The 27,817-nt window shown below is 38.7% G+C and overlaps 1 protein-coding gene across 23 annotated transcripts in view; it reads right to left on the bottom strand.

Moving 5' to 3' along the window:
• LOC307193308 (uncharacterized protein) overlaps positions 1-27,817 on the bottom strand; it is a 1,334,119-nt gene that overhangs the window by 424,299 nt on the left and 882,003 nt on the right. For 15 of the 23 annotated variants that reach the window (XM_079935121.1, XM_079935115.1, XM_079935106.1 and 12 more), the window contains exon 1: positions 6,884-7,275. The exons of the other annotated variants lie outside the window; for them this stretch is intronic. Coding sequence is in view for 14 of the 15 variants with exons in the window: in XM_079935115.1 (XP_079791241.1) it covers positions 6,884-6,886 (3 nt within the window). In the remaining variant the exon portion in view is untranslated. Of the gene's footprint in view, positions 1-6,883; positions 7,276-27,817 lie in introns of those variants that run through there. 23 annotated transcript variants of the gene reach the window in all.

Raw genomic sequence — 27,817 nt, 5'->3', positions numbered from 1 at the left:
GCAAACTTAAGAACAGCTTATTATTTCTCACAATCATCAGTTACCTTGGCAGTTTTTCTGCCTTACCTTCTGTTGACTGATAGCGAGCAGGTTTAAAACGCCTTTACTCATAAGACAAGTCGGTGCTGGCTGGCTGTTGGGAGCCCAGCTGAGGCTGTCTGCCTGGGAACTTGGGTCTCTCTGCTGGCTGGGTTCCTCAGTTCTCTTTCATGTTAGTTCTCCATGTGCTTATCTTGAAATTTCCCAAACATGAAGGTGTCAGGGTAGTTAGACTTCTTATATAGTGGCTGACTTCCAACAGCACAAAAGTAAAAGTTGCCAGGCTATCTTAAGGCTCAGGTCCAGAACTGGCACAGCATCATTTCTGCCTCTTTCTACCGTTTAAAACAAGTCGCAAGCCCAGCCCAAATTCATACAAAGGGAATGGATGCCAAGAGTTGTGATTCACAGGGAGTCAAAAAAGTTAACTGTCTATCACAACAAAATTCAGTTTCCTTTGTTACAGGAGAACTATAGGACAGTGGTTCTTAAAGTGTGGTCCTCAGACCAGCAGTATCAGCATTACTGGGAAACATTTGCCGAACACAAATTATTGGGCTGCACCCTAGACCTAATGAACCAGAAATTCTGGGCACAAGCCCATAAATCTCTGTTTATCGAGCCTTCCAGGTGATACAGATGCAGACAAAAGTTTGAGAATTCAAGGGCAAAAGAAACAAATTGCATTTGTGTCATATGTGGAATATGTTAAAGCATAACCAACTAGTTAACTCTTAATATGAATATCTACATATAATACATAATTAATGTCATATTTTTCAACATGATATTAGTTATAAAAAGATCAGTTTTGCTAACAGGCTTCTATGAGTATTAGTATAAAACATCCTGTATAATATGAAAATGACTGAGAATTAATTAACAATTATTCTTGTCTCTATACACACACACATACACACACACACTTCCTTTTTTAATTTCTTCTTGTTTTTTGCTGTTGCTCTTGTTGGGAGTTTTATAATATTTTATGTTTGAATGATAAATATTTCGTCATAAGTAGTTGTTTATCCTCGGAAATGTGAGCAAGGAGGTGGACATGGTAAAGAAGGAAGCTAGTATATATGATAAATATCACCAGAGCCATGAACTTTTATGCAAAATTATTTTTGAAAACAGCTTTGAAATGTAAATTTAAGATAAAGATACTGAGTCAGTAGGGAATTAGCATCTGTCCAAGGACATTGGTGGAGAAAAGATTATACTTAAGTATTGAGCATTCTCTGTTCAGTCCACTGAGATTAAGCATGAGCCATAACTTCAGACTGCTCCATAATCTTCCAAAGTATTCAGGTGTTTGCAAAATTAACCTCTCAAAATATTGCAAATGGAAATGGCCTGTTGAACTCCATTAATTGATTAAATTCTACATGCATTAGAGCAGCACATGTTTGACTGCCAATAAAAAGGACTTGAAGGAAGTGGTTTGTTGGAGATGAGAAGGCAAAAATAGAAGGGATGCAAATATCTTATTGGAACCATACAAAACTTATAGTGCTGATCTCTGTGCAAAAGTTCTAAGATCAAATAATATTTGAGCCTTAGGTACTTGATTAGAATGCTAGTGAGAATAGTTTTGGTAATAACAGCCTTGAGTGCATTTTACTTTTGTAATTTTATTTTGTTTTATTTTATTTAGTTCAGCAAATGCTTATGGAGCACATTACATGTGCCAAGCACCAGTCTACAACACAGAGTCCCCAGATCAACCCTGTGCTGATGCAGTATTATTAGGCTCATTTTACAGATGGGGAAACAGAATCAAATAGCAAAGTTGGGATCTGAACTCAGGTAGACTGGCTGTGGAATTCATGTTCCTATCCACGGTGTGACATGGATTCTTTACACTGACTTTAGATTCTCACTTTGAAAATACAGGTTATGAACTAATATGGTGAAATCTGAAGAAGTTAAAACAACATTCTCACAGCTTAGTCGTCTGAAATTGAAGTAAGGGCTAGTATCGTAAAGCAGGTAATCACCTTCTCTATGCACAGCTGCTTAATTTTAAAGTCTTAAACACACTCTATCTCATTTGATTCACAAAATTCTCAAAAGGGATTTGCCCTAATTTTACCATATTTTTTAAAAAAATAATCAAGGCTTAGAAGAGCTAAGTAACTTCAACAGTTCCTACAACTAGTAGGTACCACAGTCAGAAGTCTTTGCCAGTATCCTGATGTCAATTCTCATACTTTTCCTGGAAACCCCAGGAATTCTCAGAAGTCAAGTAATGATTCTTAAAGAAAGAGAAGCAATGGGGATTATAACCAATTTCCTCAGCCTCATTTATACATCTGAACAGAAAAATTCCTGAGAAATACAGCCTTTAAATTGCAGCATGAATTTTTATTTTTCTTTATTCTGAGTAAATTTCAAAGTTACACTTCTGATACAACTTTACTCTTACATTTTAATCTCTTTCTCTGAGTTCGAGAGACAGGGATGGAGATAGAAATAGACAGCTGAGGAGTAAATCCAGATCATGTATTATGGGTACACACAAGCAAGCATGCAGTGCATAGGAAAGTGGTCTTTCCCAAGTGTGTCCCAGAAGACATTTGATTGACAGTTTTAACGATGGTGAGATGAGATAGCTTTTTTTTTTTTTTAGAATACATGGATTGGCACTTAAAGATAGGTAGCACTTGGTGGCTCTGTCTCCTGGGTATGACTGTATTTTAATAAATACTTAAGTTCTATAACCCCATTCCCACTTTGCCTCCCTTCAGAATGCTTCCTAAGCAGCCACTAAGTGTAAGGAAACTTAGAGAAAAAAGTAGAAGGAAGAGAAGAGTGCACACAAATAAAAGATCGAGTACTTCAGGGGTCCCCAACCCCCAGAAGCCAGGTCACACAGCAGGAGGTGAGTGGCGGGTGATGGAGTGAAGCTTCATCTGTATTTACAGCCGCTCCCCATCATTCACATTAACGCCTGAGCTCCGCCTCCTGTTGGCGTTATGGTGAGTTGTATAATTATTTCATTATATATTCCAATGTAATAATAATAGAAATAAAGTGCACAACAGACGTAATGTGCTTGAATCATCCCAAAAACATCCCCACCCCACCCTGGTCCGCAGAAAACCTGTCTTCCACAAAACCAGCCCCTAGTGCCAAAAAATTGGGGATTGCTGGCATATTTGGAAAGGGCATACAGCAGAAGGAAAAGCAAAAAGTCAGGAAGCAATGTGGGTGATAAGAAAACCTGGTGGACGGAGTTGGAAGAAGGGCAGGCCTGAGAGGATTCATATTACAGGGCATCAGAGAAACTGACAGAGACATTCTATTCTCTTTGACTCAGCCCAGCGTTTACTGGGATGACCCACTGCAGTCAGCTTAACCCTTGGCTGAAGCTAAGGAAAGGCTTCTCACCATTTGCTGTGTGAATCCATGTCTGTAATTTCTGTGACCTGAGCATTCAGGGCAAAAATTGTTTCCGTTTTTTTCCCATTTCATGCATCATTTCAGAGTTGCGTAGTCACTTTGTAGAAACTGTGGGGACCAATTTTAACAAGCAGAAAAACAAGAATCGTAAAGCCTGCACTGCTTCTCTCATCTCTAAACCAGAGAGGATGGGACTTCACAAGAACAACTAAAGTGAACAACAGTGGATCCTGTGTTTGCATAAATGTCCTACTCTAATAAGAGGCAACTGTGCATAATCCCTTCGGAGAATCGGATTGCGGGTTGGCAGGCCTCTGCAGCCAGAACACCTGTGCCGTGTACACGCCCGATGCTCTGTGAAGGGTGCCAGCCATGGCCTTTCCACCTCACATGCTTAGCATCTGACTAAGGATGTCAGTTGCTTCTGAGGGCCAGTTGCTTACAGAAAATAACTACAGCTCTGTTGAGACTCTGTTTCTCTTTTTACTTTTCTCTCTGCACCTGACTACCCTCTTTCATACTTTGCCCTTTCTTGTATGGCTTCTAAGCCAAAGCCTGACACATTGAACCAATTTATAAATATTAAATACAGAAGGCATAATCTACTTGTCCCCGAAACATCAAGAGAGCGGTATGGACAATAGGTACTGGAGGGTACTTCATGGAGATCATTTTGCTGACAGTCAAATACTCCCAAGCATACAAGGTCAGGGTCCCTGCCTGCTGTGGTTTGAAACCGTTGCTTATCTGGCAGGGTCTTTTCTACCATTCTCCTTCTCGCCCTTTGCACATGCCTGGAAAAATGAATGAGTGGCAGAATTAACCAGTGAACTTACCAAGAACTGAATGCTAATTTATGTAAATGTGATTAGATCTGGACTTCCATTTGATTTGTAATTTACCTACTTGGATAATTCTCAGAAAATAGCTTGTTCTTAAGTATTCTTCCTTTTTCATTCTTCCCCTTCCTTCCTTTCCTTCCTTCCCTTCTTCCTCCCCCTCTTTCTTTCTTTTCTTTTCTCTTTAATGTAATATAAGAAGATTAACTTTTAGGTAATAGACCTGATTCTGCCTATGAGAACAGATTTCTTATTTTTAAAGGCACATTTGGATCACTGTATCCTGATACGTATCTTTTTTTTTTTAAATGCATTTCTTTAAAAAGAAGGAAATCCTGCCATTTGTGACAACATAGGTAAAACTGGAGGGCACTATGCTAAGTGAAATAAGCCAGAGAGAGAAAGACAAATACTTCATGGTATCACTTACATGTGGAATTAAAAAAAAAAAACTAACCAAATACAGAAAGTTGAACTCATAGAAACAGAGAGTAGAAGAGTACTTGCCAGGGCCTGGGGAGTGAGGGAAATGTTGAGAGGATGGTAAAATGGTACATGCTTTCAGTTATAAGAATAAGGTCTCAGGAGCTCATGTAAAATATGGTGACTATAGTTGATAATACTGTATTGTGTAATTGAAATTTGCTAACAGTAAAACTTAAATGTTCTCACACACACACACAAAATTAATATGTGAAGTAACGAACGTGTTATTAACTTGATTCTGGGAACCCTTTCACGATGTGTATGTACATCAAAACATCACATTCTATGCTTTAAATATCTTACAATTTTGTCAATTATATCTCAGTAAAGCCTTTTAAATATAAAAATAACAAAAATATGTGCAGTTCCTTCCTAGTGGCAATTTACCTTCTCTTCAATGTACTGAACTTTTGGGAAAAAAAGATGATAACATCATGCTGATTCTCTGCTCTGGATCTAAACCAAAATTACATCCAGGAGAGGGACCTGCATAAGTAATTCTCCAGAAGTTCTAGAGTCTTCCAACTATAAGCCAGCCTGAGATAAGAATCCAGACAGAACAATACTCCAGATAAAACCAGCACCCACTGTTAAACATTAACTGGGTGGTGTCTGCTGGCCAATCTGCTATGCATCCCCATATCTCCTATCAAACTGATCTTTGAGCTAAGGGTGTTAGTTATTGTACGCCAGACAGAATTGAGTATACTCCTTTCTGGAAAATTCTCAAGAGGAAAATAAAAATTCACCAGATCTGACAAATAGCTCCATTGGCATACATGATATTAGTGTAGTTTCAAGATATTCTTTGCAGGTTCTCTCAAACTGGATTTTAGAGTGCATCCAACTCAAAATATTAGTGTTAAACTAGCTAGGAATAAAATTTTCAGGCTTACATATAAAATGTATCAATGAAATTATCCCATATTTTTATGCAGAATATAATATTTAAAATTAAAAAAAAGCTAATTGTAAAGTTTGGGGCTGATCTTTAGAAGCTGTAACAGGAATTCATGTAACCTACACACTGCTGCATCACCACCACTTCCACTTTTTCCTTAATTTTTCCTCCATTTTCCTTCTAATCGCTTCACTGAATTTTATTTATCTTATTTATTATGGTGCCATCCTTAATATCATAAGATTAGGATGAATCCAAATGAGGAAATGGTAGCGGGAAACAGCTAAGCTTACTTTTCTTTTTTTTGAAACACTGGGTCATTTATCCTTGTGAAGAGTTAGGTTTGGAAGTTAATTAGGTTTGGTACTAAAATTCAACTGATTCTGTTAATTTCACAAGAATAATTATGAAAACTTATCGGCAGCTTACACAACATTACCTTCAACTATCTTCCATTTGGTGGAGGTTTTTAGAGATTGGTTGTGTATGATAGAGAGCAAAAAAATTCAGATCATAAGAACTGAAACTCATAACTCTCAGTGTTGTAAATCTCCAGCTTGCCTTCTCCCTAGTGGGATGCGAGGTTTTATTTTACAGTTTTGCATATGAGATTAATGGTAGGAGATTATTTTTAATCTCTCCAGCTTCCACTTGGCATGAAAATCCTTCAAGACGCACTGGTTCAACAGACATTTCTTTAGAAACACCAGCTACCAGAACAATCATAACATATTTAACAATACGATTAGTATTATTTTGATGTTTTAAATATAAACAACAAGAAGCAAAATCTTTATTGTCTATGGCATTTTGAATTCTGGATAAAATTTGGTAAACTTGGTATCTGGAATACTAATCAGAATGTTCGCTACCCATGAAAACAGCAAGTCAGCCATGGAAATGCCTGTCTTATTAACTGTGAAAACTGAGACACAGAGGGAAAATATAATCTGTTTTAAATATACTCTAGCATACAGAGAAGGGGAATGTATTTGGAAGGTCGCAACTGGCATATCCCCTTGCTGTTTTCTAGGATGTGTTTATGTAGAATTAACACAAGATGAGGCACAGAAAGAACTAGTGACCTGATATTCTTGTTAGGAGAGCCTGCAAGAGAGATTTCAAATATGCTACTTTATTTGTATTCTTTGGTGTTAAAGTAATACCTATGTAAAACAATTTTTTTCTCCAGAAACACATACAAAAGGATTACCATTAAACTTCATCACCATGGAAGTGTGTAAAATCTTCCCCCCTTGACGCTACAGCATATGTATTTCTTAAAAAGACAAAAAAAAAAAAAAAATTAGCAAACCACAAACACATGTGCACACACTGGGAAAACTGGATTGCTTTCCTCAACTGAATGAATAGATGCATTTATTGACTTTCGAGTCCCTATTTGAATGTAAACATGTGAGAAGTGATCATTTTCATTAAAAACCAACAAACAAAACCTGCAGAAATGGGAGTGGGTTGACTTTAGGACTGCCAGCCAGGTCAGGTTCTGCTGCTGCTGTCAGCCTTAATTAGAGAAACTCATTCTTTCTGTCTTTCTTTGAGACCTAAAACTCCATAATGTATTCCCACCCACTGACTGACATAGCTATCTTTCTGGTGTGAGTTATTCTACCCTATTAAGCAGAATAAAAATATTTGAGATTTTGAGATGTTATCACAATTTTGCATAACAATAAGAATGGAAGAAGGATGTTGGCGCAGAGCAATCTTTTGGGTTTTATATTTGAGCATCCATTGGTAGAGAAATCGTCCCACAAAGATATGTCTCCAACGCTTTGAATTCCCAAAATACTCTATGAACCACTAACTTTAAGGGTGAACTGTAAAATAGCTGTATAATTATTCAAGAGTCCTATTTTGTCCATGCTTTGTCTTTTAAAATATTTTTAAGCTTCTTGATGACAGAAACTTAACCTCCTCAGTGAACATCAGGAAATCTGTGCTGTAGATGTATTTGGCAATTTCCCACCTTCCCTTTCTGCGGTCATTCACCTGTCAAGATTTTCTTTTTCCTTTTCCTCCCTTTTCAAAGTTAGGCAATCCAAGACTCTGTCCCACCATGCTTAATCCCATCTGCCATGGACAAATACTTGTTGAAGTAATTTATGCAAAAGTGATAGTGGGTCCACGCATCTCCCTCCCACAGTTGCATTTTCAGGGAGTTTAGAAAGAAAAGGAAAGAAATGATGTTTTAATGCTAGAACAGAACAACACACACAAAGTCAGGAGAAGCAAATATTCTGAAAAACAGGTTCCAGAAACCTGAAACCTGGAATCCTTGAGCAATTAAATCTAAATCACGCTAGGAACATTGTCCCAGTTTTGTTACAGAAGTAAATGGAGTATGTTAAGAGCGCTGGAAGCGGGGAAAGTACCAGATGCGCAGTTAGAATCTAGGGTTACATTTGGTAAGATATATGTTTAACGAATCAGATTATGAATTATCTAAGTCTAGAAATCTGACTCACCTAAGTTGACACGGCTGGTGTGTGTTGGACCCAGTTGGATTCTAAGTTTCCCATTACCAATCCAGAACTTATTTTTCAAGATTCTATCTCTTGGGGCCGGTCACAGTGTTCTATCATGTAGTAGACGCAAATATTTAGTCAATAAATATTTGTTGACGAAATGAATCATTTTCACTATCACTATTCTTATTCTACACATTGATACGGATATGTGGATTTTTCTACACTGAGGAATATACTACATCATAGAATATTAGAGCAGACCAGTTTGTCTCAGTGATTGTTTAGAAACGAATAGATAGATAGATAGAGTTTTTTAAACAGAGAACACTCCCTACCCCAAAATAAATCTTACACACAACAGGGATATATAAAACATACAAAAGTAGAGCTCATACAGTTTTGTTTTGTTTTGCTTTATGTGTGCAGGACACATAGTTTCTTCTATTAGTAAATCCTACAGAACTGTAACTGTTAGACAGCCATTCGCTGTTTTGGCTCAATCAACTCCATTTACAAGTAAAGGGCACTAAGGCCCTGGGGCAACTTACCTAAATCCTCACAGGAATTTCTAAAGCTGGGGTAGGAACTTGTTTCTCCAGATTTTGACCTTTCTGCTGTATTACACTGCTTGTTTACATACCTCTGAATTTAGCTCTTCCCTTGTATTTCTTTTTGTTTGTTTGTTTACTTGCTCGCTTTTGGATTGTTTAGGTGTTTTCGTGTTCTAACACTGATAAGCTACAATAGTATACCTCCTCATTTAGCACTTTTACCAGTCTTTATTACTATCCCTAAAATCTGGTTTATGCTATTACTGACAAACTTTTGGCCAAATGTATAGCAAAATAAATTCACCAAATTTAGTCGATTTGATCAAAAGTTCAAACTAATGTGGTCTGATATATCACAACAAACCGTGGAGTCACAGTGAGTTTTTTTTTTTTTTTTTTTTAACTTTTATTTATTTATTTTTGCGGTACGCAGGCCTCTCACTGCAGCGGCCTCTCCCATTGCGGAGCAGAGGCTCCGGACGCGCAGGCTCAGCGGCCATGGCTCACGGGCCCAGCCGCTCCGAGGCATGTGGGATCCTCCCAGACCGGGGCACGAACCCTCGTCCCCTGCATCGGCAGGCGGACCCCCAACCATTGCGCCACCAGGGAAGCCCCCACAGTGAGTTTTGAAGATAAAAATCCTATAAAAAGTAACTTACTTAAAATGTTCTAGGCTTGGTTTCGTTGTTGCATAAGATTGAAGTTAGTAGTGATAAAGTTACTTTTTTGTAATTAACTAAAAGCTATAATAAGTTGGTGGCTTTCTAATGCAGGATTCACTAATAATGAAGGAAATAAAAGGACCTCAGATATCTAAAGTGAATTTTAAAGAAAGAAAATAGTGGAAAACATGGAATTTTTTAAAACTACACTAGTAATTAAGACAACATAAAGGTCTGGTCTGTTTTTGTTAAAAAACAACAACAACAACAAAAAAAAACCCACACTTTTTAACTACTAAAGATAGACCTTCAAAACCTTCAAAAAACCTTCAAAAGATTTTATCTTCACATTTCCAAAATAAAGTTTTGAATTAACATCCTCTCACCTGAATGAATTCAAACTTGACATTCAATGTTCACATTTTGGAGGTAGCTGTGAACAAAGCCCTAAGCACAGCATTACTTTAAATTATTACTGTATACAATTTATCACTGGGCTTTGTTATGTTGTTGTAATCAAGAGGTTGGTTAGCTTTGTTTGGTTCTTAGAAAAGAAGTGATAGGATCCACTGCAATATAGCAACACTAATAGGTATTTGAAAATTAAAAGTTCAGTTCAGAATATAATTTATCAGAAAAAAATATATAATATATATATTATATTATATATATGTTCTGATAAATGATGTTCTTCAGATGGCCGTAATTAAAGTGATTAAGCTGGTGTCCAACTGAGCAAATTCCAGGCCTTGGACTCAGTGAGCCGATACGTAATGAGTAGATCTCAGGACTCAGAGAGCCTGCTTGGGTCTCAGCTCTGCTGGTGTGACTCTGGACTAGTTGCTGAATTCTCTGATAGTTTTCTCACTTGTTATACACTATAGTGTGCATAGTGCATACACTAGTGTAGGACACTATTACTAACTCACAGAGTCACTATGAGTGTGTGCAGTGCATTCTTGATAAAATAAAGGGATTGTGATACTCATCATCACTATTTTAAAAGAATTTGATTTCCAAAATAACAACTACTACCTGTAAAATAGGCTATAAGATATTACATACTTTCACTCATTTAATTTGCATTTCAAAACAACCCACAAAGTAGTATGATACAGTTTATGTACTTTTTATGTACAGCTGACCCTTGAACAATGCAGGGGTTGGGGTGCTGACCCTCCATGCAGATGAAAATCTGCATATAACTTTACAGTGGGCCCTCTCTATGGGGGTTCCTCATCCTTAGATCCAGCCAACCTCAGATCGTGTAGTACTGTAGTACGTATTTATTAAAAAGAAATCTGCATATAAGTGGACCCATATGGTTCAAACCCATGTTGTTCAAGGGTCAACTATATTTTATTTTTACAAATTAAAGATTATTGATTCATGCAAAAAGCAAAACAGAACACTGAATCATCCATCACAGAGGACTTGCCCAAAGAGCCTTTGCTGTGTTGTTTTTGTTGTTGTCACTGGTAGAGAAAATTATTGAAAATCCAGAGAAACAGAAAAACAGTTTGACCTCAATCCCACTAACATAACCACTTCTACAATTTTATTGTACTAAATTTCACCCCTTTCGCTATGCATATAGTTATTACAAACAGTCGTCCTACTAAGGTTAGGTGATACCATTTTAGTTCAATTACAGCATATAGAGACTAACAGAGGATAAGGGACTTGCTCAAGCGCACACCATTCCTTGGTGGTCCTCCGTGGTCAACTTTCTATCCATCACACCACCCTCCATCATCCTCCCAGGGCCAACGGGTAGCAAAGGCAGAGGCTCAAGGCCAAGACTCAGGCCCAATGACACACGTTAACCCAGATGGCAAGGAAGCACTCTGTTAGGATAAGTTTTTCTCCCATGCCCTAACCCACTAGACATTTCTCCAGTAAATACTGGAAAGAGATGAACTCAACTCCCACAGGCTTGGAAATGGAGCGAATCTCTCAGTGCTCTTGCCCAACAGGGTGAGCAAAGCCAGTCACAGTCTAGGGCCATTACTTCCAAAGGAAGCAGCACATGGAGTCTGACCACCAGTCACCGAGGCAACATGTTTTAAAAGGCCACTGCTGTGAAAAGAGGATATGAGAGCAGAAACATTTTGATTCTCATGGAAAATAGCTCAGTAAACATTCCATCCTATTTCACAGCAAATATGTTCCACCCACTTGCACACAACCCTTGTCTGCTCTCCTCCGGAGCTTTTAAAAAATTGAATAAAAATAAAAGAAAACAACAAACAGCTTCTTTCCTCCTTCCCTCTCTCCCTTCCTTCCTCCCTCCTTCCCTCCCTTTCTCTCTCTCTCTTTCCTTCTTTTGAAATTTCCGTATGGCTAGGGTTTCTTTTAATATTTCTAGCCCCATTAAACCCAGTGATATTTAAGGGAAAAACAGCCACTCCCATTGCTGGAAAAGGTAAAACTCAATTCACTATTAATGCTTTCAAGACACCAGGAAAAAAAATCAAGGTTATTACTAGAAAGTCAGACAAGTCCCTTTGTATTCTGTCCAACAGCTGTTTGACATGAATGGAGGCCAAGTAAGGAAAGTTCAGGTAAATATCCCAATTTAGTAGCGTTATCCAGGGATCAAAAAGGGGTTATGTGCTTTTGGGAGGAGGGTGTTACATGTACCCTTAAAAGGCAATTTTTAATGTAAAAAGTAAAGCTCCTCATTTTATAAATCTTTAACATATTTTAGACATGGAAAAAAATGTGACCATTTTATGCTTGCATTACACCGGAGAATGCATGGCTAAATTAAGAGCCTTGCTCAGGATCCTGACTGGCCAGGGAACCCATCAAAACCAGGGGCCTGACCCCTTTACCCCCGCCTTCCCACCCCTGTGAGTCCACTTGCTGAAATTCTATGTCACTAAGTAATATGTTTACCAGGACAGGGATTTCATGTTGATTTCAGAGATTATCCATAGCTATTTACCCTTCTGTATTCAAAAATCATCCAATCGGCCTATTTAAGAATCGGATTTCGAAGACGCAAGAAGCAGTGCCTCAATGTAACAACAGAGCTAATCCTCCCCCACCTCAATAAATACAATTTTAGACAACTAAAGCAATCATTATCTGGAAAAGTCTTGTTTCAGGCAGAAGAAAAAAAATAATCAATTTAATTATACGAGATGTGTCTCACGCTCTAATTGTTGTTAAGTATAGTCCTTTATCGACAGAGTCTCCCTGGATCTCAGCTTATGAGCTTTTACATTACTCAGATAACTTGCTGAGGAGAAAAAGAATCCATCATGTTACTTAAAAGAACTGAAGCAGCATTGTGCCCCAGTCATTATGCCCCTTGACTGCGCTCATAATGATGAATGCATCATTTTTCTTGCATGAAACTTTGGTAACAAATAGCACAGCCAAGTCTTTTCTAGCACTGTTATTCTGTTTTAGAAAACACTGACATTTTCTTAAACAGACATAATTTACAATTTTAAGGAGCACAACAGTGCCTTGGTGTTTGAGGGCCAGAAAGCAAACAACACTTCTTTCAGTTCTATTTTTTTTAAAGGGAATCTCGTGCTTAGTGAGTTCACTCTAGCTTAAGGCCAGCGAGACAGAGCAGAGGGAGAACAGAGCACCCCTGCAGCACATGAAGGTCATGACTAACTGGTCATGTTACAGTCAGGGTCAGAGCAAGACAGAGCGTGAGGAATGAGAGGAGACGGGGGGAGCAGAGCACAAGAGTCAGAGAGAAAGGCATCTCAGCGGTGCCGTTCCCTTGCGGGGACAGAAGTGGCCCAAGATTCCTTTCTACCAGCCCTGGGAGGAAAGCAGCAGCCTCGCAGTTGCTCCTGCACTTCAGAACTCTCTAGCAGGCTCTTCTGTAAATTTCACACAAGGGGTCCCTCACCAGCGTCAGTGTGCCTGGACCAATATCTGGAGTAATGTTCGATTTCCAGTGGGGTCAGCTCAGCCCACGCAGATAAATGGAAATCTGTGCAGGATGCTGAAGGTCTGCTGTTGGGAGGAGACCTTAGAAGCTAAGGTTACGTGTAAAGATTAAAACTCCCAAGGTGTTATTTCTAAAACAGTTGATGTATTTCATTGCCTGCATTTCATTGCCTGCTTCTTTTCCTGTATTTCCTAATCATCCTTTATTAAACTGCTGTGTTTCATGGATGGAGAAAATGTCTGTGAAGGCATAGTGTGTGCTTGTGAGTGTCCCTTGCAAACATATAATCTGTGCTTGAGTACTATATACGTGTACATATCTGTGTGTGTATATATGTATATATGCAGATGTGTACACACATACATCTCATATATCTCTTTTCCCTATGAAGACATTGTTGCTTTTTTTTCTTGATGTACATGTGCTATCTAGCTTAAGACACCAAATGAACAGAAGTTCGGAATCCAGAATGATGTTACCCATGTGTGGTACGAGGCCATTCTTCTGCTCTACAGACATCTATTAAGCTCCTACTATGTTCCAGGCTTATCCTAAAAACTGACTACACAGACTCAACCCCTTTTCATCAAGTCACTCACAGCAATTTGAACACATTAGACCCACAAACACAATTGTAAACCAGTATATGAATTCAACCAAAATGTGGAGGGGAAAAGGCATAGCAGCAGAACTAAGGAGGGAGTGATTACTTCTAATGGGCAAGAGTTAACAAAGAATTCCCCTCGCAAGGATCTATTTTGGGTTTCAAAAGATGGGGACGGGAAAGTTTACTAGGCAGAGAAGGGAAAGAAAAAAACTCTAGGCAGAAAGATAGGCAAATGCAAAGACACAGACTAAGGTGATCCTTTGTCTATCCTTCAGGTAGAATATAAAAGGGCAAGGCATCCAGGGGTGGAAAATCAGGTAAGACAGGTAGACAGGAAATAACATGCCATGATATGCCCAGTCCTACAAGGTAAGCAGCTTGTCTTTTATCCTAGAAAGCATACCCAAGTGTCTTTGTGGAAACTAGTATTACAGATATTTAGTAGGTAAAACTTGCAAAGGAATTCCATGATTAAATACATTAAGAATATTCTGAACTGAACAAGTTTCTTCACTGTAGGATTCTTCAGAACCGTTACAGCTCTGAATTATGAAAGCATATGGGGTCTCCAAAAGGGGTTTCAGGATATCAGTGTTTTAAAGATTTATTCAGCCACTTATTTCTCTATGATTGTCTGTCCTTTAGGAAATGCTGATGTAAATGCTGGATAGGCAGTGAAATGTTTTAAACAGCAAAGCAAAGGACAGATACTCTAGTGACGATGTGAACAGGACTAGGCCTGGCAGCAAGGGATTATTAGTGATCAAGAATAAGATCCTCATCTAAGGCAGAGGGAACGGAGAGAGGAAGCATAGAATGGTTTCAGGAAATAATAGGTTGTCAAAATCATCTGTACCCAGTGACTGAGTTGCAACTTAGAAAACCATAATATGTCCCAAACATATCCTGAAGATCAATGATAAAATTAACTCACTGTTAGTTTGTGCTTTGTCAACTTTTCTCCTGGAAAAATCGGATTCGGGGCCAAGAAAGCCTATCTCATATTGTTACTGAGTCCAAGCCCATATTGCTCCCCACATGACAGCCCAATAAATTGAGAGGTGAGTTGTTGGGGTAAGGAACTTCAGTCAGAAAGCCAGCAGACTGAGAAGGGGGTGGACTAGTGTCCCAAAGAACCATCTTACTGGAGTCAGATTTCAAGCTTCTTTTATACTAAAAGGGGAAGGAGTGTGGCTGGTTGTCACAAACTTCTTGGCGCAGGAATCCTTTGATCCTGCAGCTGTCCACATAGGTCTGTCTGGTGACAATGTTCCTATAAGCCTCCAACAAGACAATCGTTATTTTCTGTTCTGCAAATTTTTTTCTCTATGTGAATGGAAAAGTGTTACACCTTTAAAGGTCAGAACCTTGAGAATGGGCCATCATGTATATTTCAGGCTATAGGCAACATTCTTTTACAAAAGGTGCAGAGCCAGCAAGACTAAGCACAGGGGACAGAGCACAAGGGTTAGAGCTAAAGGAAACGATCCAATATGGAGTCAGGTTTGTTCTTCTCTGTTACATTATTCTCCCAGAAGTAGAGTATGAAAGGGGATGGAAGGGGAATGAACATCATTTCCAATCCCAGTGGAGAAACCACTGAGCCCAGACAAAGAGAAGAATCCTTGGGCTGGTGGTGTCCACTGAGTCCAAAGGACAGGTCACCAAACCAGAGAGGTTAGCTGAGACGCCTGCTAGTGCAAATACGGAGTCACCAGAAGTCACCAAATCCAGAGTGGAATGGATTAGGACACGGAGAGGTGGGAGAGCTCACTGGAAAACCAGGAGTACCTGAGCTGTGTAACAAAAGAGGCAAATGAGAGACCAGGCCCACTTCTCTGCAGCCAGAGGTGAAGAGCAGGAAAAGGATTTCCTATTTCCTGTGCATCGTCCCTGAAAAAAGGTGAATCTGCTGTCAGTCCACGTGACTTCCAAATACCTTCCGATATCACAAATATAGATAAAATTCCTCAAATTGCCAAGGACAAGAAGAGGCTCTGGAGTGTGAATTTGAGAGAGGCTGTGGGGAGAGAGGTGAAAAAGCAAAACCTAATGACAGATTTTAGGAATGCCCATAAAATGAACCCAAGCAAGGGACGCTTCCTCTCGCAGACACTGCTCACCACATCAGCCTTTTTCTGTTTTTACCCCAAAATACAGCCTAAAACATTCCAGAAATCTCGCAAGACAGTCTGATATTTAGAAATGTATGGCTCCTTTTCTTTTTCTTTTTTTTCTGATTTGCAGGGTTATGGGAACCTTCAGACACATGTTGCAGGCTCATCTGAACCAAGTGTCGGTCAGAAACCGCAGTCTCGAAGGCATATGGCGTACATCAAGTATCTAGCTCTTTTCTTCACGGATTTCTACTGTTTTCCTGCTGCCTAGATGGGTCCGTTTCATCTGAGGGCCTTGTGGATCCAAAGGAGGCATCTCACTTTCCCTTCCTCACTCTGGGTCTGTCTTTTGCCTGTTAAGATTATGGGGAATTGGAATTTAAATGAGAATTTTAAAAGTAGCTGAAGCTGGTCAGAGCTAGAGTTGTTCATGGGAATGTCAGCCCTGAATAAGAGCCCGATCAAAGCCACAGTCAGTGTTCCACAGGAGCTTTTGAAAACTATTTGGAATAAAACAAGTAGAGAAAAAATTCACCTCGTGCCATACTGTAGGCTGCTGCTTAAACAAACATCAAGGTAAAACCGTCAGGCTTTCACTTAGCCCGGATACTGGGCCAAGAGCCGCAGCTTCTTTGAATATATGTACTATTTTTATCCTTTCCTTCCCACAAGGAATTGAGGTCGCCAACCAAAAAGTTACACCTGATCTTCTCAGTTTCCTTTGAAGATGCTTGCTTGCCCAACTTATGCTGCTGTCATCTATGGAAGCTGCATTGAAAAGCAGTCTGGGATGAGGAGAGCAGGTTTAGGAAGGAGTTAAACTAGGAGAAAATGTTTCATGATTGAGTTTGGTCGTCACCCATGAAGGGAACACAACAATAGAATGAAGGTGTAAGGGAGATATTAAACCAAGAGCCACTGTGACTGGGGACTCTGCCCCTTTGCTTCTATTGGTCAAGTGTCTGCAAAAGGTTTTCTTCACCACAATAACCTGGGAAATCTTTTAGTAACCTGGATATTAGAGAATCCAAAAAGGCTATAGGAGGTGTTCCTTCTCAATGCCTTCCAGATTAAATGTAGACTATAAAACCCAATGCATTTTGTTCTGCTGTAATGCAAGTTTGGGTAACTAAAATTAGTAACTAGTTCTGTAATGCAGTTCTGTAACTAGAATGATGTCGGTGAAATGCAGAAGTCGGCTTGGTTTATATGTGATTCCTGCCCTCCCCAACCCCAGGCAGAGTTGGGTGCAAAACAGTAGAACAGAATTATAACCTTCAGGAGGAAAGGAAAACAAAAACAAACATCAGTTCAGCTGTTTCAGTTTCAGCAGGAGCCTATTCAGCTGTGTTTGAAGGAATCTGAAAGGCAAGGCCAGTCTTTTGGGCTCATACCTCAAGCTGCCTTGGACTGCCCACCCCTCTTGCCCACCTTATTGTCAGCTCTAGCATCTCAGACCTTTCCACACCCATTAATGCTGCTCTCATTGCAGTGTTGCCGTATTTCTTCTGTAATGTCCTTTGCTCATTTTAATACCCACAGTGGCAGCTTTCAGCAATGCTGAGCTTCCGCCTGGGCCATCTAAATTAACCACCCAGGTATAAATCATTATTTTGTATTTTTAGTGCTTTGATTACAAAGATGCACTGGATGGGTCTGTTTCCTTGAACTCTATTCTTTTAATATGCAATTTTTTAGGAACACGTATGGCGTTATGGAAGAACACTTATTTAAGAAGGCTTGTATAAGATGCTGGAGGGGGTATGGGGAAAAGGGAACCCCCCTACACTGTTGGTGGGTATATACATTGGTGCAGCCACTATGGAAAACAGTATGGCAGTTCCTTAAAAAAACTAAGAATAGATTTGCCATATGATCCTGCAATTCCACTCCTGGGCACATATCCAGACAAAACTATAATTTGAAAAGATACATGCAACCCTATGTTCATAGCAGCACTATTTATGGAAACAACCTAAATGTCCATCAACAGATGAATGGATAAAGAAGATACACAATGGAATATTACTCAGCTGTAAAAAAGAATGAAATAGTGACATTTGCAGCAATATGGATGGGCCTAGAGATTGTCATACTAAGCAAAGAAGGCCAGAAAGAGAAAGACAATTACCATATGATATCACTTATATGTGGTATCTAAAATACAACACAAATGAACATATCTATGAAACAGAAAGAGACTCACAGATATAGAGAACAGACGTGTGGTTGCCAAGGGGGCAGGTAGGGGAGGGAAGGATTGGGAGTTTGGGACTAGCAGATGCAAACTATTATATATAGGATGGATAAACAATAAGGTCCTACTATATAGCACAGTGAACTATAGTCAATATCCTGTAGAAACCTGAATCACTTTGCTGTACAGCAGAAATTAACATTATAAATCAACTATACTTCAATAAAATTTTTAAAAAAGAAGGCTTGTATAAGAAATCTGCTCATTTCTCATCATCACCTTTACATTCATTGTCATTAAAATATTCAGTAACCATCTGTGTCAGCTACTATGCTAAGCATTTTACTTATATTATTTCATTTAATCCTTAGATGTCAACCTCACAAAGGAATCAGAAATCTGAAGGAATTTCTTCAAGATCACTCTGCTTGATAAACGGTAAAGCCAGGATTCAGAGTAGGACAGGAGACTATGCTATAAATTATCCACAGGGAACAGTATCAATTTTGGATGTGGATAAAGGGTAAAAGTCATGGTAAAACAAATTCTGAACCTGGAAGATAACTTTTATTGCTACTCAAAATGTGATCTGCGGGCTTCCCTGGTGGCGCAGTGGTTGAGAGTCCGTCTGTCGATGCAGGGGACACGGGTTCGTGCCCCGGTCCGGGAAGATCCCACATGCCGTGGAGCGGCTGGGCCCGTGACCCATGGCCGCTGAGCCTGCGTATCCGTAGCCTGTGCTCCGCAACGGGAGAGGCCACAACAGGGAGAGGCCCGCGTACCGCACAAAAGAAACCGAAAAACAAAATGTGATCTGCCTACTGGCAGCATCAGCATCACCTCAGAATCTGCTAAAAACGCAAATTCTCAGGTTGCACCCAGACCTATTGATAATTTTATTATCTTGTTCAGTTCTTCATCTGAAGCTTGGAAACATGAGAGGACATGCAATTGTTTACGGGAGTTGTGAATCTAAAAAAGTAGCAGGCATTGTCTGTAGAATAAATATATGTCTTGAGAATTTAATTTTTATGAAAGTGTAAAAATACTTTTAAGCCATTTTAGTACATATTTATATCAAAATAATTCTGGATCCAAACAAATGTTTTTCTATTGCTCTATATACTTTCTCATGTAACAGATACTAAAAGTTTTAGTATGTGAAGACCCATGGAATTTTTTTTAGTTGAAAAGGATCTTTAGAGTTAAAAAGATAAGAAAAAAATGAATATATTGCAAACTCCCACCTGATGCTGGAATTTCCTTTCCACTATCCTTGTTAAGTGGTCACTTAACTTGTGTTTGAGGATTGCTATTGAAAAGAACCATATTTCTCATCAGGCAGTTCATTTTTTTGGAAGATCTAATTTTTTAAAGTTCTTTCAATATTGAGTTTAATCATTCCTCATTAAACTAATTTCAGCCTCTAGAGCCAAAGAAAATTAGGAGCCCAATCTTATATCATGTCCTCAAATATTTAAAGACATAACATGTCTTCTCTGGCCTAAACATTATAATTAGCTCCTTCAACCATTATTCATTCAACATAATTTCCAGATCCTACGTTTTTGCTCCTTTAAAATACAGTACCCAAAAGACAGCTCAATACTCGAAATGGAATCTTTGCCAATACAGATAAAGCTGTTTTCTTGCTTGTTTGAGGTAATAACATGCCTTTGAGGGCAAACTATGTTATCATTCTGGGTATTACTTTTAAACTTAAAATCAACCATATATGCAGATCTTTTTACTTTAACTGCTCTAAGCCAGATCCTCAACATCGTCCCACTTGGTTTGATTTTTTTAAACCTAATCTTAGGACTTTTACATTTGTCCCTGTATTTACGTGGGTCTATTATTTCGAAACTGAAATATTCATTCAATTTTGATCCTGTCCCCATTTATTAGCCTTCTCTAAACTTCTTGTTCCGTGAAAAAGAAAAATATAAATGAAATGACTTCCTACTGATGCATTTTTGTTAAACCCTGCAAGTGATTGACTATCCTCTCAATACCCACATACAAGTTGTCTAAGTAGTCCATTCTAGAATGTGTCAGGAATCAAACAGAAGATTACCAGCTGTCATGGCCTATCCTCAGGTCCTTACCATTTAGAGGCCAGACTTCTGGCACTGTACCAGTTCTTCATAACTCCTCAGAGGTTATGAGTAATGGCTCTACGAAAATATCTGGAAATTATTTCAGTATCCTGGAATAATCTAAGCCTGAAGACAGGAACACATTTAAAGCAAATAGATGTTCCTTAAGTATCTCTCATATCTATCTTTGGATCCAATTCCCTTTTTACCATCTTTGTTAGACCCGTTTTCAATTTGAAGACCATTCTTTTGTGAAGACACAAGAAAATCACTGTAAACTCTGTTTTTATAGTGTCATTTGTTAATATTATATAACATTCCCTTTGCTTACATTCTCTTTGCTCTAAATATACATTACAGAGTGCTTTTAGTTTTCCTTAAAATTTTTGTATATTCCTTGGCTTTTTCCTTCCTGACATTATTCACGCTGCTCTGTGCCATGTCTCCTTATCCATCCCTGGCCATGGGCCCCCTTTTGTATATGTCATCTCATTCCTAAATAATCTCTTCATCCAACTAAACTAAGATTATGATTTGGAGGGAAGGGTATTTCAGACTTAAAAATCAACCAAATATCCCAGATCTTTTCATTTTAATTGCTATAAGGATGAATCTTCACCATCTTCCCACAGGCACTTTAAGTCAACATATCCAAATGGAAGCAATTATCTTTTTCTCCATCACGATTTATTGCCTTGCAATTCTTATCCTGGTTAACGGTACCACAATGTAACTGGTCACCCAAGGCAGAAACCAGGAGTAATTCCTTGACTCATTCTTCCCCTGGTGTTCTACATTCGACCACTCAGCAAATTCTTCCAGTTAATCCCTTAACATTTCTCTCAAATACATCTATTCCCCTCTAATTTCTCTGCCACTGAGTTAGTTCAAGTCTATAGCACCCATTTTCCTGAAATGTTGCAATCATCTCCTTGGTGATGTATCCAATTCCAGATTAATTCCCCTGTAAACTCTCCCTCCATGGTCAATATAATAATAATATTCCTAACATACATATTGGATATGGATGGTATCTACACTGCTCAGAATCCATAAATGGCATCTCATTGCATACAGGATAAAATCTAAGTTGAATTATATCTTTGCCTTGAATCTCCACCCACCTGACATCTCGGCAAAAATGTCCTTCTCCTTCTTCAAAATTTAGGTAAATTCCCCCCTACTCACTTAATTCTTTTTTTATGATCCATCAAGACTTAATATGCTACTCCTTCCTTTGGTCCATCAGTGGACCATGGAGACGCATCTATTATACTATTTATTATTAAACTGTATGGTACCTATGTGTTTGCACTACCAACTTCTGGCGCATGCTATGGAATCATAGAAGGTAGAATCATGGCTTATCCATATCTGAATCCACTCCCTATATACATATACCAGTGTGGTAGGCAGAATAAACTCCGCCCCAAAGATATCTACACCCTAATCCCCAAGACCTGCGACTGTGTGGTATTATGTGGCAAAAAGGAATTAAGGTTGCTAATCATCTGACTTTAAGAAAAGGGAGATTATCCTGGATATTCTGGTAGGCACACAGTTGTCACAAGCGTCCTTAAAAATGGAAGAGAGAGGCAGAAAAAAAGGTCAGAGTGATGCAGTGTGAGAAGGACTCAGCCTGGAAGATGGAAGAAGGGGCAACAAGTCAGTCTAGGAATACAGGTGGATTCTAGAAGCTGGAGAAGGCAAGGACGTGGATTTTCTCCTGTAGCCTCCAGAAAGAAACACGGCCCTGCTGACAATTTGATTTTAGCCAGTGAGACCTGTGTTGGACTTCTGACTTCCCAAAATATAAGATAATAAGTTTGTGCTGTCTTAAGTCACTGAGTTTGGGGTAATTTGTTACAGCAGCCACAGGAAATTAACACAAGTAGCACTTGCCACAGAGTCAGAGTTTGAGATATGTTTATGGAGTGAATGCATGTCTTCTTAAAACTCTCAGCTCATTAAACCTAATCACTGTAGAATGTAGAGTTAGGGATCTTCTCAGATTTCAAGGAATAGTCTGATGTTTGCCCCAAAGGAGACATATATCCCGAAGATCCCATTGCTTTTCCAGGCCCTTTTCCTTCTGGACAAATGAGAAGCGGCCCCCAAATTTCTGGGATGTCCTTGATGTGTGTCATTCCTCAAGGTACCACTTTAATTGCTGGTTACTTGGATCCTCTACCCTGGCAGAGAATGGCAGACCATTCTTAACTAAAATTTGCTTTCTTTCCCTCCATAAGGACTTTATAAGAAAATACAATCAGCTTAAAACAAATACCCTACATCTCCTCAAGCTGGAGCTTCTTCTCCTAGTTGAAGTGGATCCGGTAGAGTTTTAAATATATCTTCCTTTATTTGTCTTCCCACCATGACCCATGGGGATCTGAAACAAGGATAATATGGCCAATCCAATGGGACTTGCCATGTGGTCCACAAGAAAGAAAGACTTGCCATGTGGGAAGATGTTCCCTGGTTTACGTTCTCATTCTTGTTCACTGCTATACAGAGAAAAATAGTCTGCGAGAATGAAGATAGGCAAGAAGAAAAGGAAATGGCTGAATGTGTCTAGTCACTTATCTGAGACCCTCAGTTCCCCCAGGATCTGTGGTACATGTATGGCTCCGACTACTAACCCTCCCCAGCCTCAATTTTGTGACTAGCCCAGGATCACATATCCACATCTCCTATTTTGCTTAAATTATTTAAAATTGTGTTTATGATTCTTGCAACCGAAAGAGTCCTGGCTAATATAGCTGTCAATATATAAGTCAGGGTAATTAAAAAAAAAAAATCCAAGTTATTCACAAAACCTGGGTCACAATACCCAGAGAGAGGCTGGAGGTGAAACCACTCCCTACAATGGTGAAATAGGGTGACCTCTATCTAAGCAAGGACTATTCTGTTGATTGTTGGACTGGCCTGGAAGGTCTTCAAAGAAAGCTCATGAATGCCTTTCATTGCTGCAGGTCACACAATTAGCCTTCCCTGGCCTACAGCGTTGGTTCTCAAAGTATGGGCTCTGGACCAGCAGTATCATCTGGAAACATATTAGCAACAGACATTCTCAGGCCCCACCCTAGACCTATTTTAGCAGAAATTCTGAGATTTAACAAGTCCTCCAGGTGATTCTAATGCATTCTAAAGTTTGGGACCCACTATCCTACAGGTAAACTATATCACTGATTTTTTTTGTTGTTAGTTGGTTGGCTTGCGGTATTTTTTACATTTAGTTTTGTTTGAAATACTGATATGTGATATAGGATGAATTCATGAAATATTAACCCCCTTATTGCAGAGCTGTTAAATCTCTACCTAGCAGCCCAGTGAAGTTTAACAACATAAACTTCACAAGTAAGTTGGTAAATTGATTTCAGATGAATGTTTTGCCTAACTTTGGTAATTTTCAGCCTGATAAAGTATACATTTAATATAAAAGAGCAAAAGCATTTTAGAGGTTAAAGTACTATTAACATATTGAATATACATACATAGCTTTTTAGTTAGATTAAGGAAAATCAGGTATTTTTAAGGCAGATTTCACATCAACTTTATGCTCTCTTATAAATCTCATTGCAGTTTTTCTTTAGAATTTCCTATGAATTAAAAAAGTAAATATATATTCCATGACTTGAGTTCACGATAAGAAAGAATGTTCTGTATTAAGGTTGCATTTCTGGGAGAAATAGTTATTTGCCATGTATGCTGAGAATTCTTGGCTCTGGTGACCCAAGTTTTCAATGTGGCTAACTTCTGTACCCCAATACCCAGGTTGGGGGGCACTTGTTATAATAGGCATGGGTATGACTCTTCCAAAGTTTCTAGGGAGAAGAGTGTTTGTTTTCCTTCGGGCTAAAGACTTAATTTGTTACTTAGTTTTGCACTAATTTCATGGATCTACAACCTGGGGTAGGAAAGAGAAAAAGTGATTACATTCAGTGAAATGGACAAATATACCAAAATAAGAAATCCTGTTAAAATGTTGGAGGTATTCCCCAAAGCAAGCAATGCTATAATTATCATAATATACTGCTTCTCTTATATTGCTGTGAAGTATAAAACACAGCAACTTACCTACCTTTAATTAGCTGTATTTAGTATTTTTTATGGCCACTGAACGTGGTGCTCAGATTACCATATATTAGCATATAATTTGCATACACACCTCAAGGTATTTGGTTTTATTGCTATTACCTTTTGTGGCCCTATTTCAGTAATGACGCTAATGGAATATAAAAAAAGATTTCTGACTCAATTCACTTTACAATCTTGGGAGTTTTACAATGGGAAGTTTCATATTTCATATAAAATTCCTCAAAAAAAATTCTGTGGCTTCTTAGAGTGGTCAATCAGTCTATGTACTTATCTGGCAAATCCCTGATAGGTGCCCCAGTGAAAGCATTTACTTTCATTCTGAGCTCAATAAAGATATATTTCATAAGGCTTGGGGTATAAACTGCTTCATGTTTGCTTAAAAGAAAGTTGCACACACAATTTAATGAATCTTACCAGTCTATCAGCAACTAAAGGCCCAGAGAAAGAAAAATAACAGCTGCAGCAGGAGAATTTGGAGAAAGGTCAGAGGTCAGTGCCTGCATCTGCATTCACTGGGAGACACAGAGGAAAAATAAAGGGTCTCTCTTTGTTGCAAGTCAGCACTATTTTAGAAAAGTGCAGATACTGACTTAATTACCAATGTTCCCTTTCGCTCTAGGGTGCAGCAGCAGGCTGTACATCAATACCTAAGGTCACATTGCTAAAAGCATAAAAAAGATCAGGTTTTCCTGCACTTGAGAGCATTGTTTTGTGCTTCTTCCTTAGCATTCCTGGTGTTCGATACCAGATAGAAACAGAGCGCAGGAGTCACTACAGAGGGCAACAGAATTATGAAAGCTGATGTGAAAAGCAGGCCTTTTGAACTCCAGGCAACTCTTGAACTGTGTCAAATCTCCCATCATTACTTGATTGTTTGTTGCTGGGTCGTTTGTTTTGAATACCTTCAATCCTTAAGCCTAATTGCATAAATAAAATTTACTGTGAATTATGTGCCAATTTGGAAATAAAACTACCCAACTTTTTTTCAGTTGAAAAATAATTTCAACGCAATGTGTTTGGGACTACTGATACATTTTTATTCATCTCTCCGTCAACATGGTATGAAAATTCCCACATTAGATTTTGGTAAGTAGGAGACCGTTGGTCTGTTTTTTAAAAAATGGGTGCTGGTTCTTTCAATGACAATGTCTTTGTTAACCTAGAGAGATGACAATACCTGGGAAAGAAAGCATGACATTTGTAATATGCAAAATGAAAAATAGTCATTTCAAGGTAAGACTGTCTTAAAAGAACTCAATTTGATGGTCAAAAATGAATCCCTTCTTGATTTATTGCATTAAAGGGCCTCTATTTGAGAGGCAGCTGAGGTATGGTTCACAGGGCAGTCTGACTATATTTGAATGGCATGACCACGTCAGGATTTTGACCACTGCCATAACTGATGCTGCCATCATGGATCAGACTGACCATGCAGCAGGGTGATTTGGTTGTGGAGACAAAAGAAATAACTACATTGATTATGCTGGGGGGCAAATGAACCACATAACAGATCTAACATCTTTAAATATTGAAGTTTTATGGCTTAGTCCACACAGAGGGTAATGGTTTAATTTCCAATGTGTATTATATGCTTTAAAGAGTTTTTGGCAGTAGGTAAGGTGCAAAGTATGGATATGTGAAAATAATAACAGTAATTCCTATGAATCATCCATTTCTTTTTCTTCACAGTTAACTGCCCCTGCCCCCATGCTATCTTTCAGAGCCGTTTAATTTGGTCCAACTTTCTATTTTATTTGTACTATCTAGACTGGTCCTTCTGGAAGGTACATTCTTCTAAAGATCTACGAGTTAAAGAAGTCTATAATATATCTAAATGTCATCTGATCGGTATTTCACGGAATCATACAATTTTGAGCAGAAATATCCCTTAGAAATCATCTGGTTGAACCTCCTTTTTTTAAACTACTGTAAAAATAGAGAAGCCACCTCATTTTGCTGTGAGGGCTCAGCTGAAAAGAACAGTGCAATTTAGTAACTAACTTGTGTGCAGGGGAATGTTCCAATAAGTAAGAAGCACTACTCAATGCCTTGCTGTAGCGCTGCAAGTATTTACTTATCTAATTATCTTTACAAAGAGGCCCACTGATAATGCAAACTCTGCTACCTTTCCCAGAGCGGACAAAAGGAGATTTAATTTAAAAAGAAATGGTAGCATAGAGTAGCAGACTTTCCCAGACTTCACCATCAGAGAAATATGAAGTTGAAAGAAGAGTTCTGTTTGCTATTCTCTCGTGAAAATGGGAGATAGATGTAAAAGGCCGTTCCATCTGTTGTCACAGAGAGTTCTCCAGAATGAACACACATATTATTATAACTGCTCAGATTATAAAACACAAGTCATAATTGAGGGTAGCGTCTACCCTGAATACTGAGGGCAATCTGCCCTGGCATACAGCTCCCCAAACTGCCCTCAGGGATCCATTGAGCATATGCACTTTCCATCAGCCAGAGTCTGCCAGCATCTAATGTCTCTCTAGGGTTTCACCATTACCCGATTTGAATGCTGAGAAGATGCTCATAATTGCTTATTATGACATCAGACAAGAGAATTCAAGTCCCATTTGATTGTAATGAGTTTGTGGCGTCTCTGCCTTTTGTGGGTCCAGTCACATACAGAATGGAACTTAAGGCTTCTATACTGAAACAGAATTATACTCCAACAGTGGAGCATGAGGCTTGGACCCTGGTTCAGTAAAAATTTTTTTCTATTACTTTCTGCAGCCTGTTGATGGCAACAAAAATTATATCAGTTATAAAATCTTTCAGCAGAGACACTCAAACTTCTTTCCAAACTGGAATTTACTTTCCCAGATTTACCTCTGAAATAATTCAGACTTACTGTCCGCACAGCACAGGTAAGCCAATTGAATGGTAAAAACAGATAAAATTATTGCTTTAAAGTGATGTACAGAGTAAAATGGCAGGATTAGTCAGTTTTACATGTAGCATAAAACAATATAAAGAAGTAAATATGTACATCATGAGCAGGTGCGTGCACTGAAAATGCCTACTTAGAATTAGGTAAAACACCTCTGTGATGATTTCAGTAAGGAAAGTGTTTTAGGAAATTACCTTCCAAACACCTTCTATTCTGTTTTTACAAGATGGAAAGTTAAAGAAGGCTGATAAAGATAACACAGAACACGGCTACAAAAAAAGGAGCAAAAGGAGTAACAGGATTGAATTTGATTCCTAAGTGGAGAAACTAGGAACCATTTAATGTGCTTGGGATTTCATCGTTCTGTGCTTTGATAAAGTGTCAGTGCTTCCTGCATACTCACAGTAGTAACTGGATGGCTGAAGGAGAGAAACGATGATGAATTGGATTCTAGTAGAAAGCACACTGAGACCCAGAGCTTTCCGTTCAAAGCTAAAGCT

Source organism: Stenella coeruleoalba (genome assembly GCF_951394435.1).
Source record: "Stenella coeruleoalba genome assembly, chromosome: 10".
NCBI lineage: Eukaryota > Metazoa > Chordata > Mammalia > Artiodactyla > Delphinidae > Stenella > Stenella coeruleoalba.
This window is presented reverse-complemented; position numbering and strand designations above follow the sequence as displayed.